The 15,613-nt window shown below is 41.7% G+C and overlaps 1 protein-coding gene across 1 annotated transcript; it reads left to right on the forward strand.

Annotated features, from left to right (window-relative positions):
- Positions 1-524: 524 nt before the first annotated feature.
- On the forward strand, positions 525-15,421 carry scn4aa (sodium channel, voltage-gated, type IV, alpha, a). The gene is made up of 26 exons (XM_025057954.1): positions 525-2,572; positions 2,752-2,889; positions 2,964-3,058; positions 3,144-3,272; positions 3,406-3,497; positions 3,694-3,984; positions 4,068-4,131; positions 4,223-4,364; positions 4,481-4,678; positions 4,885-5,055; positions 5,134-5,263; positions 5,730-5,968; positions 6,552-6,725; positions 6,819-7,175; positions 8,459-8,917; positions 9,252-9,293; positions 9,391-9,520; positions 9,633-9,787; positions 9,893-10,066; positions 10,164-10,286; positions 10,476-10,745; positions 10,825-10,878; positions 11,102-11,243; positions 11,353-11,453; positions 11,699-11,969; positions 12,311-15,421. Exons 1-26 carry the CDS (start codon positions 2,318-2,320, stop codon positions 13,612-13,614), a joined length of 5,700 nt encoding a protein of 1,899 aa, XP_024913722.1. The 5' UTR covers positions 525-2,317; the 3' UTR covers positions 13,615-15,421.
- Positions 15,422-15,613: the final 192 nt, after the last annotated feature.

The raw sequence follows: 15,613 nt of genomic DNA on the forward strand, positions 1-15,613 counted from the left end.
CAGGATGCCAAAATGTAACTGAGGCAGGGGACAAACTGGCCACGTGTCAACTGAAGGACCCGGCTTTTTTTAAAAAGAGCCTTTTGATGGCTTTAGCAGGACCAGCGTGATGTAATGCCATGAGGAAATGTCCACCACAGGCCACAGAGGAACACATCCATTCCAGGGACACAGGTGTATTTTAAGATCGGCTGATAGTTCAGGGCTCCGGGGGCCCATGTCTGCAAACGCTGATTTTGAATCAGATGGTGGAGACAGTGAAAGTGGGACTTGTGCACTGAGTGACCAGTAGGTGTAGCTGTGCACAGTTTGACTTTTGATGGAAAATCTCTATTGATATGGCTAACAGTATACAGACCCAGGGACCGAGGCGGCCGAGGAAAATCTCTGTGTGTTGGCGGGATCAAAGATGGCAGCATTGATGAGTGGAGGGGCTCAAGTTCATAAAGTCTGCCTTGTATGAAGGAAGCATTTAGAGGCTCAAGTGTCACATAGCAGGATGGATGGTGGTGGGGTGGTTGTAACATGCTGGTGAGGGTGTGAAGGTGCAGCGGCGCAAGCCAGGGGTGTTTGGGGCCCCATGTGAAATAGAAGGTTGTAGAGGGAGGGAGAGGAGTCAGCTAGGTAAGATGAGTTGGCCTGCTGTCCTGTTTATCGGAGGGATGTGAGGAGCAGAGCAAAGGCTCAGCCAGGAAGGAATGAGCAGAGTCATCGGCCTTCGGAAACACGCCGCTCCGTCTTGATTGCCCGTAGCAGCTGGGCCGGCACCATATCTGTGTGTGAGCGGGTACGCAGTCACATATGTGTGTGAATACAGCGTTTTCAGTTGAAGTGAGGCGGTTTGAGGGTGGTATTACCCTGCATATGTCTGTTCAGTCATCCTGTCTTGTCGTGCCGGTAGCCTCCGTGGCATCTGTGTCTCTACATGTGTCACAACAGCAGCTGCCTTGCTTCTGTTACACACATTCGGTTGCCAAACCTCGCTCTCACTACATGTAACTGCTCAGGGTCAAAGGTTAGGGTTAGGTGACCGACCCATGGCCGTAAAACATCTTTCATGTTGGTGTTTCCTAAACATTTTCCACACTGTAGGTCACACACATCTTAGAGACAAAACTGCAAGGTGCCGCTCACGGAACTGGTCTTTTTGGGCCTTTTGAGTTTTCTGGCCCAAGTTCAAAATCCTTTGGAGTGAGGATTAGATTTATTAGAGACTGTGTAAAATTCTGAACAGTAATTCCTCTTTTGCTCCATACTCAGCTGGAATTAGTTCCAGCCATCACCATACCTAATAATAGAAGACTTTTATACCAAAAGAGAAATTATTTTAAGAAGAAACAGAGGGAGAATAATAAGATGGTGGCAGGGTTTTTCCAGACCTAAGCATTTAATATAATATACGATGTCAAATGTTTGTACATTTTGGAACCACTGGTCCATTAAAAAAATAAAAAAAACTACCCAGATTCAAATTTTGGGAAATTCTTCACAGACTAAATTTATGACCTTGACAGCATCATCGCTAAACCCATCAAAAAAATGTAAGCAAACGCCACTTGGACGCAGCCGAGGGGGTCTGCTAGGGTAATAAGTAACTTGATGTACACAACTGAAGCTGGGGTCTCTTTTGAACGGTGGGAAAGTACAAGTTCTCACCCTGTCTGCTGATTTTGTTACCGTCTTCACACGTTCAAGCGCTCTAGTAAATGGTGTCAAGTCAGTAAATGTCAGGCACCAGGTTAGACCACAGCTAAAGGGAGACGGACAGAGTTCAGGAATACAGAACTTACGAACACAATAGGTTCCAAAGGCTGTTCGTAAGTTGAATTGTTCGTAAGGCGTTATATAATTACCAGTTAAGGTCATTTAAATGCCATTTCTACTCTAAATATGAGTAGTATCTACGTATCTATGTAAGTCGTAAGTCGATGTTCGTATCCAGGGGAACTGCTGTATAGGAACATGAACAACACTTTTATAGTGGCTTTCACTTATTGCTGTTTTAACATCAGGGGGCGTCCAACAAGTATAAGTAGTATAAGTATAAGTAAAACCTCAGCCTTGTTTTCACAGAATTGCACTATATTGTCACTATTACACGTTTTTAAACAAAACCTTTTAGCTTTTGTTAAGACTAAGACCAGGGGAAAAGATTAAATTAAATTTCAATATTTTGTTAAACCTAAGAAGAAAAACTCTTTGCATGCTACTGCTGGGTTTGGCTGTAATGTCATTTGTCCAACATCAGGATTTTGATTGTGTCTTTAGCTTCTTTTAGGGAGACCTTGGTGAGGCTGCATAACTTCGCAATGCGAAGATGGTGACCGCTCTCCCAACCTCAAGCACTGATGCGTTCCGCCCCTTCACCCGGGAATCACTGGCCCAGATCAAGAGGGCCCAGGAGGAAAGAAAAAAGGCCGCAGAAGTAGAGGGCCATGAGGAGGAACAGGAAGAAGCTCCAAATGCTGACCTGGAGGCAGGAAAGAGTCTGCCCATGATCTACGGAGACCCTCCACCAGAGAAACTTGGTGTACCACTGGAGGACCTGGACCCCTTCTACAGAGCACAGAATGTCAGAATTCTAATTCTTATATGGAATTTTATGGCAAATCTGATCACTGCAGCAGCCTTAGATATTTCGACAAAAATATATTTAGTAATGCATCGTTTTAAAGTGGTTACTGCATTTTTAACTGGATGTTTCTTAGTGTCTGTTGATTGTCATAATTTAACAATCTGTGTGTTTTTCAGACATTCATTGTGATCAGCAAAGGCAACACAATCTACAGATTCAATGCAGAACCAGCTTGTTACATTCTGAGCCCCTTTAGTTCAGTTAGAAAAGTAGCCATCAACATTCTCATACATTCATATCCTTCCAGTGATTGTGTGTGTGTGTGTGTGTGTGTTCAGGAGATGTGTTCTGTCTATCACTTCACTTCAATTACTTTCCTTAATCCAAGTTCAAATTATTTAGCATGTTCATCATGATCACAATTTTATCGAATTGTGTTTTCATGACAATGAGCAACCCACCAGCGTGGAGTAAAACTGTGGAGTGAGTACTTCACTGTACTTGATATTATGATGGACAATTCGTCTTCTCACTTTACCTACTTGTGCGGCATTGCTTTCCTTCTCAGGTATGTCTTTACTGGTATTTATACCTTTGAGGCCACAGTCAAAGTTTTGTCCAGAGGTTTCTGTGTTGGATCTTTTACATTCCTTCGAGATCCATGGAATTGGCTGGATTTCATGGTGATCAGCATGGCGTGAGTAACAAAAGAGCTGCTCTTGATAAATGTTTGTTAATGTGCTGTTGAAGTGCGGACAGGTTATTTACTGTTTCTGTGTGATGTGTTGGTTTTTCCCCTTGATTTCGTGTGCTTTGTGAAAATCCCACAGATACATCACTGAGTTTGTTGACCTTGGCAACGTGTCAGCCCTCAGGACATTTCGTGTACTTCGAGCCCTGAAAACAATAACCGTGATTCCTGGTATGTTAATCATTTCAGTTTTGTGTATAATTTGTAAGTGTCTGTACAGGTTAGATTTTTTAAATCAGTAAAAAAGTACTAAGAGAAGAAAGTGTGATTGGCCTACATATGACATAGGTAAAAATAATCACGTATATATTTTTATTGACTATTCATAATTGACTTCCTTAAAGACATGTCACATTCTTTCCTTCAGGTTTAAAAACCATCGTGGGCGCTCTCATCCAGTCGGTGAAGAAAATGGTGGATGTCATGATTCTTACGGTGTTTGCTCTCGCTGTTTTCGCCCTTATCGGCCTACAGCTTTTCATGGGAAATCTGCGTCACAAGTGTGTGCGATGGCCCATTGATACGAACAGTACATTTGAATTTTTCAACACCACGTCAGCGCTCAATGACACCATGCCCATAGAGACCTCGATGGGCATTGGTTCTACTGCATACTCTAACAGTACTTTTAATTTTGAGGAATATATAGAAAACCCAGGTATGTTCATGATACATTATCTATTTTTTAAAGAAAAAATCATTAAGACAAGTGTCAATCACTGTTGTTTTGGTTTGCTGTAGAAAATCACTATTTTTTGGAAGGCAGCCTCGATGCTCTGCTTTGTGGAAACAGCTCAGATGCTGGGTAGGAATGAGTGACAGTAATCCTTCCCATGGTCCTGTCAGTTGTTTTGGTTAGTGGTCATAACACACTGACTCTGCTTGTTTGTTGACAGAAAGTGTCCTGTAGGATTCACATGCATGAAGGCTGGGAGAAACCCCAACTATGGCTACACTAGCTTTGACTCATTTGGCTGGGCCTTCCTTGCCCTCTTTAGACTCATGACCCAGGACTATTGGGAAAACCTCTTCCAGCTGGTTGGCACTTCTTTCATTTGTTTCAATTTAAACAACTTGAAACATTGATTATTTCTTTGTTTTAAAAGAGAACTTTGTCCTTAGTTCTCGCAGCTTCTTTTTTACTACAAACACAGATCCTGCGGGCAGCTGGTAAGACATACATGCTGTTCTTTGTGGTGATTATCTTTCTGGGCTCCTTCTACCTCATCAACCTCATCCTGGCTGTGGTAGCCATGGCTTATGATGAACAAAATCAGGCTACTATAAGAGAGGCCAAGGAGAAAGAAGAGGAGTTTCAGCGGCTGCTGGAGCAACTCAGGAACCAAGAACAGGTGCTAAGAACAACGAGCACTGCACACAGAGCTACCCATCAACCCCGGGACATGTTGTATTAAGATGCAGTTTTCAGAATACTTTCTCTATACTCCCCCTCTTTAGACAGTTAAATGTATTTTCTGAATTTGCTCTAGCAGTTGAACAATATCTATGTTGAACTTTGAAGAAACCGAAAAGTACAATAAAACCTCCCATCTCACAGGCTCACATTCAGGGCAGCCGAGCTTCTCTCTGCAGTAAGAAGTCACTCACTCATCAGAGTTTGTCTGACTTGGAAGATGCCGTACAGAGTCTTGAACCTGATGGCACTATCAAGGATTGCAACGGAAGAGTCATCCCACGTCTTATAGTCAGAGCACCCACCCTGGTTCGGGTCAGTTGTATGGAAACATTGTTTTGGTTGTGACTTTTCTTTGCACATACTGAAGGTTTGTCAACTTATTTGTTCTAGTCTGCTGTAGATTATGAAGACAAAGAGAAGCCACTAGGCTCTGTGAACAATATGCTTCAGCCGTATGAACCAGGTGGGGCTCAGAGACGTGGGAGTGCTGTCAGTGAGCGCAGTTCAGCTGCCATGGAAGGTACAGTATGACTACGTTAAGTTTGTACAGCGCTTAATGTTTTTTAGGCCACTATAATATGCAGTGAGCTAGAATGTAAATACACAAAGGTGTAAAATGTCTGCTTGGCATGAAGTACTAGCTGTGCTATAGTTACAGCTGACATTCCGCAGATTATCAAGAGGCTAATAATATCATATACATACTGATTGATTTGAAGTTTTGACCAGTACCATTGTCTGCTGCTTGCCACAGTTGTCACTATTAACGCTGTTTGTGGGATAAATTCCTGTCAACATTCCATGTCACACCCTCCTGGTGCTAATCTCAGACTATTTCAGCTCAACCTTCAACTTGTACAGCAGGGATTTTAATGTCACACAGCTTCATATTCTGTCAGCTGTGTCCCCATTATCACTTCAAGATATCCCATATGTTTTGACAAAACCGACAGCATACTGACAGCCTCTCTCTCATCATTGTCTAGAGTTGGAGGATGCCCAGAGGCCGTGCCCCCCGGTCTGGTACAAATTCGCCAACATATTCCTGAAATGGAACTGCTGCAAGCAATGGGTGGTCTTTAAAAAATGGGTGTACTTTGTGGTGATGGACCCTTTTGTCGACTTGGCCATTACTATTTGCATCGTGCTCAACACCCTCTTCATGTCCATGGAGCACTACCCTATGACACCAGAGTTTGACCACATGCTTTTAGTGGGGAATCTGGTAATTATTTAACATGAATTATGCAGTGCAGTACAAACCAATGATATATAACAAATAATATGTCTGATCTTTGAGGTTTGGGGAGTATTATCAGAAGAAAAATAGAACATTGAGTCTACCACTCACACTCTTGAGCTGTTCATTTGTTCAAAATGTCATTACAAGTGCTGTGCATTTCATCCTGATCTTAAACCTGAGATAAAACTGTGCATATTTTGCCCAGTTGTTGATTGAGAACTGTATACTATGTGTTTTTATGTGTTTTTAGGGTAGGTGACATCCCCCATCATCTAAACCCATCTAAACTGTTGCATAGCACTTGTACTGTCATTTTGGTCTGGTAAAAAATAATTTTAAAACAATAAATATGACATCAAAGGTTGACAATCTAACTGCCAGACTGCTTTTCTAAGCAGAAGAAATACTTGGAAATTTTTATTTTCTGATGATAGTATTCAGAAACCTCCAAAAGCATGGTTGTGTGTAATGCTTAGTGTTTCAAGTTCTTTACTATATGCATGATAACATTTCATCATCATCTCAGATTTTAGGTTGTGTAATTTTGTTAACATTGTTTTTCTAGGTGTTCACAAGTATCTTCACAGCAGAGATGGTCTTCAAGCTCATTGCCATGGATCCTTACTATTACTTTCAAGTTGGCTGGAACATTTTTGACAGCATCATCGTCACACTGAGTCTAGTGGAGTTGGGGTTGGCAAACGTTCAGGGCCTCTCTGTCCTTCGGTCTTTCCGTTTGGTAGGAACCACAGTTTAAATACATTTATTCAGTTACCACAGTGGTGTGCTTTCCACATTATTCTTCTTTGTGTATGTCCTGTGTTGGAGATAGCTCCGTGTCTTCAAGCTAGCCAAATCCTGGCCAACACTCAACATGCTCATCAAGATCATTGGTAACTCGGTAGGGGCTCTAGGAAACCTGACTTTGGTCCTGGCCATCATTGTCTTCATCTTCGCTGTGGTGGGGATGCAGCTTTTTGGCAAGAGCTACAAGGACTGTGTGTGTAAGATCGCTGAAGACTGTGAGCTACCACGCTGGCATATGAACGACTTCTTCCACTCCTTCCTCATCGTGTTTCGAATCCTATGTGGGGAGTGGATAGAGACCATGTGGGACTGCATGGAGGTGGCTGGAGCTGGGATGTGTCTTGTGGTCTTCTTGATGGTCATGGTTATTGGAAATCTGGTGGTAAGAGCAGAGAAGTACTTGATGAATCTAAAAGTTATTATTATTCTAATTCGAACAGTGGGACATTCCATGTTTTCTTTTATGCATATTGCCTACAGTACCATATATATGTGTATATAATAATACAGTAATACACTTACTGTGTGTAAGTGTTAAACACATTCATCTGCTCTGACCTTTGCCCTCAATGTCTAGGTTAGGTATGTGATGCTTGGTAAAGAATCCTTCATGTCTGGAGCAGGAAAACACTAATACTGTCCCTGACATTTAATCTTGGCATCACTGAACAAGGCTTTGAAGATGCTCGTGCTCACGCATCTTTTTTTGGTATCACTTTTAACGACTAGAGCCCAAACTATTTCCTGTAAGTGTAGTCGCAGAAATGGCTCATTGTCAAGTGCTGACAAAAGTCGGTCTGCTAAGCCAACATTATTATTGCTTTCCTCTTGTCTCGCTGTCCGTTACTCTTGTAAATGTCTGACACAGAGGTTGATCGCACACTCACTCACTTTTCAGGAGCCAGAGGGAGGATTCTATTTAAATCAAATGACTCCAACCATCAAACAGTGGCTTTAACCTTGAGTATGTGCTAAGATCCGGCTCAAGTAAGCATGCTGCCACTGGGGGAACAAACACAGACAGCTGAGCGAGCACAGCTCAGGTAGCAGTGGTCTGGGTGTTAAGGAAGCGTCATTTGATATTAGCCAGAGCCGTAATTGGTGAAGAGGTAATCACATCAGGTTGTTGCCGCTACAGTATATGCTGAAGTACACAGTGGATTTGACGAGACACACGGCTCATTTCCCGAGCCAATCCAACTTTCACCGTACTTATCCTGCCTTTATATTTCATATCACTTCATAAGAGTTTACGATACTATTCGAAAACAGGAAATGAGAAACTGACTTACTCATTTAAGAAACTGAACATAGCCTACTCTGCAACAGGAGGCAGTGTACACTGTCACAGGGCCAGCAGGCTCCAGTCCTGTGATGTCAACACAGCTAAACCCAGCAGACAGAGAGTAAAACATGGGAAACAGGTTGAGGTATTCTTTAATATCAGGCATTATCATGTTTTCATCTTTCTGAAAGTTGTTTTTATTCCTATCAACTTTAAAATTTCAAGTGAAAAACATTTACATTTGGATTTAATGGGTTTTATGCAATGAATACAAAAAAAAAAAAAAATTAAAACACCATCCAACTGCTGATGTTGTTGAGATGCTTTAATAAACTACTCCCTTACACTTTTTGTGTTTTTTGGATTTCTGTTTCCTTCAGGTTTTGAACCTCTTCCTGGCCCTGCTGCTGAGCTCGTTCAGTGGAGATAACCTCTCAGCGGGAGATGACGACGGAGAGATGAACAACCTCCAGATCGCCATCGGCAGGATCACGAGAGGCATTGACTGGTCCAAAGAATTTGCCGTACAAATGCTGCATAGGATTCTTGGCACAAAACCCAAAGATCCCGAGGGAGAACCAGAGGACGATGGGGACCCTAAAATGGAGGAGATTGAAATGAACCACTTGGACATGGGTCAGGACTTTAAAGCTCCCGACAGGATAGCCAACTGCTTAGTGGAAGGCCGGGGTTCTGGATTTATTGTGGATGGAGAGCTCAATCTCAGTGTGCCAATTGCCCAAGTAGAGTCAGACTTTGAAAACCTTGAGGAGGATGATGAAGATGATGAAGAAGATGCCAATGACTTTCCAGATGAAGAAAATAGCCATCAGAGCATAGTGAGATTTTTAAATTTTCTTTAAATTGGTACTTTAAAAATATCCCAGACAAATTATGATCAAAAAGATTTGATGCCAGCAAAGTGGCATTTCTTTTTTTGTTGTGATGAATAGAATAATTCAGAGGTGTAAGAAAGACTCATAAAACCCTAAGAATCACATCATGATGACCAAACAAAACAGTCACAGATAAGTCAAACTGATCTGAGTATACAGTATGAATGAACATGATTACCTAACCACTTATATGTGTATCATCACATGAGAGCCATAGCTGTTTTTTAAACTGAAAACACCCATTCACTTTGACTGAAGTTAAATCATCTCTCCTCAGGAAAACTCAGATGATGAAGGCTGTCTATTAAGGAAGGACAAAGTGAGTAAAACTGCAGATAATGTTATTACCGCATCAGCACCCTCCCAGAATATGTCCCAGTTGGTTTGTCACCCTACTAATTGCAATTCCTGACCAGATGGGGGCTTTGACAGACGGGGACTCTTCTGTGTGCAGCACAGTGGATTATCAACCACCTGAGCCTGAACCAGAAGAGGAGGTAGAAGAAGAACCAGAACCCGTGGAGCCAGAAGCCTGCTTTACAGATGGTAAAAACAATTAAACTGCATACGGGGATGTGTCTTTTTGCCAACACCTATTTTGGTTTATGTAAAGTGTGTAGCTGAAGTTGCGAATCCAGGATTTTTGCCTTTTCCTCAGAGTGCATAAGACGCTGGCCTTGCCTGACGGTAGACATCACCCAAGGAAGAGGCAAGAAATGGTGGAACCTCCGCAGGACCTGCTTCACTATTGTGGAGCATGACTGGTTTGAAACCTTCATCATTTTTATGATTCTGCTCAGCAGTGGAGCTCTGGTGAGTGTCGTACACCTGTCTGTTAGTACATCAGATATTTTAATATCTCTATTTTTAATACTTTCAGCGCATGTGTCTTAATGTTCAAATGTTGTCTTTTGGCAGGCCTTTGAGGACGTTTACATAGAAAAGCGCAGAACTATCAAAATTATTCTGGAATACTCTGACAAAGTTTTCACCTACGTGTTTGTCATTGAAATGCTTCTTAAATGGGTGGCTTATGGTTTCAAGACCTACTTCACCAATGCCTGGTGCTGGCTGGACTTTTTCATCGTAGACGTAAGTCTGACTGTCTTGTGTGAAACAGAATACGTGAACAAACAGGGTTTTCATCAATGGAAACACCTGAAAAGGAAATGTAATAATTCTTCCCCAGATTTCCCTGATTAGTTTAGTGGCCAACTGGATGGGCTACTCTGAGCTTGGACCAATCAAATCCCTAAGGACCCTCAGGGCGCTGAGACCGCTGCGAGCATTGTCCAGATTTGAAGGGATGAGGGTATGTTTTTTGGAATCATTTATAAATGTTTGCTGAGGTAGACTGAACCACTTCAACTTAGCATTGAATGGCAACATTAAAAAAACCTACAAAAAATAGGTTGGGGATAGATTTGTTACTCATTGCAATAATAATCAACTATTTCTGTACAGTGATTCTGACCCAAACTGTGTCCTCTGTGATGGGCAGGTGGTGGTAAATGCCCTTGTCGGGGCCATTCCCTCCATCTTTAATGTGCTGCTGGTGTGTTTGATCTTCTGGCTCATCTTCAGCATCATGGGTGTGAACCTGTTTGCGGGAAAATTCTACTATTGCGTCAACACCACCTCGGGGGAATATTTCCACATGGATGTAGTCAACAACAGAAGCGAGTGCATGGTCACAGAGGATGCACGTTGGGTCAATGTCAAGGTCAACTATGACAATGTGGGAAAGGGCTACCTGTCCCTGCTCCAAGTGGTGAGTGGTGGTGGTGTTTAAGGAAAAGTAGTTGCTGTGTGGTTCAGAATTTTGAAGTCATTTCCTTTACATTTCACAGGCGACTTTTAAAGGTTGGATGGATATTATGTACGCGGCTGTTGACTCCAGAGAGGTACTGTTTTCAGGGTATTAGTTTTGAGGACACAATTGCAAACATGTATTTCATGGTGTGTATTTGTTTTGCTGCCTACTCTAAAGCTTCACATGACTTTTATTCTTATTAACTTACTCATGTTTCACCATTAAACTTAATGACAACCTCACTTCAACTGATGAATGACACACAATCATTTCAAATAACAACAACAACAAACCAACTGTTTTGTGTCTTTTAGGTAGAGGAACAACCGTCTTATGAAATCAACCTCTACATGTATATGTACTTCGTCATCTTCATCATCTTTGGCTCCTTCTTCACCCTTAACCTCTTCATTGGTGTCATTATTGACAACTTTAACCAACAAAAGAAAAAGATGAGTAGCCGACTTTTTTGTTCTAATACAAAAGCAGTGTTTCTCTGTGAGTAGTTTAGGCCCTCAAAGGTCATGCCTCAATTAATTTTGTCATCTTTTACATCTGCACTTAGGAGATAAAGACATTTTCATGACAGAAGAACAGAAGAAATACTACGAGGCCATGAAGAAACTTGGTTCCAAGAAGCCACAGAAGCCAATTCCACGTCCAACAGTACGTCCCTCATGAATGAATGCATTATGATGCCAGTGCTTTCTTGTACAATATCTGTGTAATTGTATTGGATAGAACCACTATTTAACATTCAGCCAAAGTAATGGCACAACAGTCAGGCACGTCAGGCATGATGATGTCCTCCATGACCTCTGTGCTGACCTTTTCTGCACACAGAATGTGAATGTGAATGAACAGGCTGAACGGCTCTAATGGCCTCACCCTGCTTTTCATTTGACCTGCAGAATCTAATCCAGGGTGTGGTGTTTGATTTCATCAGTCAGCGGTTCTTTGACATCTTCATCATGGTGCTCATCTGCCTCAACATGGTGACCATGATGGTGGAAACGGACAACCAGAGTCCAGAGAAGGAGGATTTCCTCTTCAAAGTGAACGTGGCTTTCATTATTGTCTTCACTGGAGAGTGTGTGCTAAAGCTTTTTGCCCTGAGACAGTATTTCTTCACCAACGGGTGGAATATTTTCGATTTTGTTGTGGTCATCTTGTCAATTGCCGGTGAGTATCTTGTGCAGATATAAAAGGAGGGACAGTTGTTTTTAACTCATACACTCCAGTAAAGGTGTTGTTTGAGACCACAGAGCATAACAGGTACCATTACTGCTTGAGTGGCTGTGGTCACCGAAGTGGGATTGGTACCTGCCAAAGTCCCTCCCTCCACTGTGAGGCCCAATCTTCTTCTTCAATTGGGCATATTTTTTAACCTGTCTTCTAACATACCTAAATATCATTACAAGTGCCCTGCAACCTGAATACGACAGTATAACGAATGCCTAGGCCAACATAGAGATTGATACATTATACTGTGTCTAAAGATACTGCCTGTGTTTGATTTGCAGGTACGATGCTCTCAGACCTCATTGAAAAGTACTTTGTGTCACCGACTCTCTTCAGAGTGATCAGACTGGCCAGAATAGGCAGGATTTTGCGTCTCATTAAAGGAGCCAAGGGCATACGGACACTTCTCTTTGCTCTGATGATGTCACTTCCTGCTCTTTTCAACATCGGCCTGCTGCTCTTTCTCATCATGTTTATCTTTTCCATATTTGGCATGTCAAACTTTGCCTATGTCAAGAAGGAAGCAGGAATTGACGACATATTCAACTTTGAAACATTTGGCAGCAGCATCATCTGCCTGTTTCAGATTACCACGTCTGCAGGCTGGGACGGCCTTTTGCTCCCAATGCTGAACAGTAACCCTCCGGACTGTGATCCAGAGTTTGAGAACCCAGGCACTGATGTAAAGGGTAACTGTGGCAGCCCAGGTATGGGCATGATGTTCTTCTGCAGCTACATCATCATCTCATTCCTGGTGGTTGTGAACATGTACATCGCTATCATCTTGGAGAACTTCAATGTGGCACAGGAGGAGAGTGGGGACGCACTGTGTGAGGAGGATTTTGAGATGTTCAATGAGACTTGGGAAAAGTTTGACATCGATGGAACTATGTTCATTGAGTATAACAAACTCTCAGATTTCTGTGATGCCCTACAGGAGCCACTGAAAGTAGCCAAGCCCAACCGTCTCCGCCTGATTGAAATGGATCTTCCCCTGGTCATTGGGGACAGGATCCACTGCCTCGACGTGTTGTTGGCCGTCACACAGATGGTCCTGGGAGACACAGTGGAAATGGCAGCAATGAGGGAGAGTATCAAGGCTAAGTTCATCTTGAGTAACCCTACCTCAGACTCCTTCGCACCAATTACTTCAACAGTACGCCACAAAGAGGAGGAGAGAGCTGCTGTGGTCATTCAGAGGGCTTACCGCCACCACCTTCTCAAGCGTTGCATACATCATGCTGCCTTCATGTATCACTCCAAGAGGATGGGTAAAAAGGATGAAGACGAGGAGCCACCCGAAAAGGAGGGGCTGCTTGCGCGAAAGATGGGAGTTCTGTACGGAAGCAATGTGGACCTGGCAGAGCAGATGGAGCAGGCTGCTCTAGATGCTTTAGTGAATCAGGAGCCTCCAAAACCTGAGACACTGCTACACAACTCAGGGGTCCCTAGTGGCCCCACAGAGTCCCCCGAGCCAAACACAGTGATTGTACCTGTAGAAGTTACTAATGAGATCTTATTACATTCAGCTCCCAACCCACATATTTTAGCCCAGCAGGCAAATCTGAGAGAGACAGTTGTATAACAAACGGCACTGTTGTTTTTTTACCCGTTTTGAGAGGAGTGGTAGCTTCTAGTTTCACCGAGACCCATAATTGATGCACATTAAATGAAAAGAGTGTTGTCAGGCAACTTTAAATGTCAGACTGTTGGAGTTCAAAATGGAGTGCATGGTTTATGTTCATTTGATCTAATCAGAAAATCTTCACCTGCTCTACATTTTGTTCCCAAATTATTAACATTAATTTGTAATAATTATTTTAGGAGCATAACGCATAAAATCATAGCTTTTCTTTAAGACACAGTTGAGCCTTTGGAAAAATAGTAAAACGTAATTGTGGACCAGAATCTGGGATTTTAGCCATGTCTTGTACAAGTTTTAAAAAAATTAAACCAAGATTTTTTTTCCACCCTGTATTCAATGAGCTATTAGATATCAGGAAATTTCATGTAAAACATAGAGCAAAGCCAACATTCATGCACCCTGTTTTTGACCACAGAATAACTGGAACCAGAACCTATATTATCTCTTCAAAGGATTTTTTTATTTGATAATTAATGACTGTAAACTAAAGTGAATTCAGCTGTTTAACTGCTTTTATCAAGCACAGGTGAATGCCCCATTTTAAGCAGAGCCATTATGTATTTTGAATTGTTTTCATAATGTAAACGTATTAAAAAGAGTCAGAAATATTTGAGGCAAAGAATCTTTGAATAAATGTAACTTTGTCCTCAATGTTTTCTTTTTCTTTAAGACAATGGAAAATTAAAAGAAAGAATCTAACTTCTGCTATTTAAAAAGCCCCCCCGCCCCTCACAGTACAGTGGCCATAACTTAATAATTATCAGTTTAACAGCTGCTTGTGAGAACTATGTTAAAAAGGCGAGACATGTAGAGTATGTCGTTCAGATTCACCTCTGTTTACCCTGATAAACATTTCAAGATTTTACTTTAAACCCAACATCTTTACTATAATTACTTTTAGCTAATGCACTTAACACCTGACCCTGAATGCAACACATGGCCAAATTTTGGCTCACCCCAAAAGCCTAGTTTATATTGCACTATTTATATCCCTTCTCAGTCAAATAAGAGCAGCTGACTTTCTCAGCCTGAGAGAAGAAGACTGATTTCACCTTTGATATATAGATGTCCTACTGTTTTGTCAACTTTTTTTTACTATTTGTGGCTTGGATATTTGGTCTTTTTGAGAAAAGCTTCAAAGATGAATTACTTTGGTGTCTGAAGACGCAGATGATGATCTTGTTTACACTCTAGTGCATGCCTAACAGAACCCCCAATTTGACATTATGTGCAGAGACCCTTTATTTTTCCATTGAAGGAATTCATTTGAACTGTGGTTCTATTTACACCATCACACATGTTGCAAACCTGTTTTATTTGCTAAGTCTTAACTGAACTTTAAACGTCTTACTCTGAATATGAACAACACATCACATGCACTTTTAAAGTTTTAAATCATTGTTGTTGTTTTTTTAACCATAAAACCATAGATAGCAGAAGCTCCTCTGTTTTATTTGTTCAACAAGAGAAAGCAAAAACATTGAACACCTCCTTTAAGCTTTTTCGTGTCTTATCGTGACAGGTTCTTGTGCTGGATGTCTTTAGTGTGACCTGCAGATATCTACAGCGCCTGCAGGAGCTCCAGCCTCTGATGATGGTAATAAAACGGGACATTTTCTTTCTTCTGTTTACATTTGAAATGGAGAGGAAATGATTGCTGCCACACCGACACTGTCACCGTCTGTACATACGTGTTTTCTTCTTGTAAATTTATATCATTTTGTTATTGTAAAAACTGTAATATGGTTGTTAGGCCTCTGGGCTTCTCTTTGCTCCTTTAATATGATGTATAATTGCGTCCCCTAGGGGTGGAAATAGGGAGACGCTGCCTCCCTAACGTGGGGAATGAGTACGGGGAAGCAATTATATTTTGAGGTTTTTTTTTTTTTTTTTTTTTTTTTTTCATGTGGGCAATTTTTTTCTTATAAAAAAGTGGTTT

This window comes from Cynoglossus semilaevis, chromosome 8, assembly GCF_000523025.1.
Source record: "Cynoglossus semilaevis isolate Cse_v1.0 chromosome 8, Cse_v1.0, whole genome shotgun sequence".
NCBI classification, from domain to species: Eukaryota; Metazoa; Chordata; class Actinopteri; order Pleuronectiformes; family Cynoglossidae; genus Cynoglossus; species Cynoglossus semilaevis.

What these genes read in the sequence shown, in the direction of transcription:
- scn4aa (XM_025057954.1), top strand. Translation starts at nt 2,318, where the DNA reads ATGGTGACCGCTCTCCCAACCTCAAGCACTGATGCGTTCCGCCCCTTC. An exon ending in TGGACTTTTTCATCGTAGAC is followed by an intron (nt 10,067 to 10,163) that starts GTAAGTCTGACT and finishes ATTCTTCCCCAG; the next exon opens with ATTTCCCTGATTAGTTTAGT. An exon ending in GGTCATCTTGTCAATTGCCG is followed by an intron (nt 11,970 to 12,310) that starts GTGAGTATCTTG and finishes TTTGATTTGCAG; the next exon opens with GTACGATGCTCTCAGACCTC.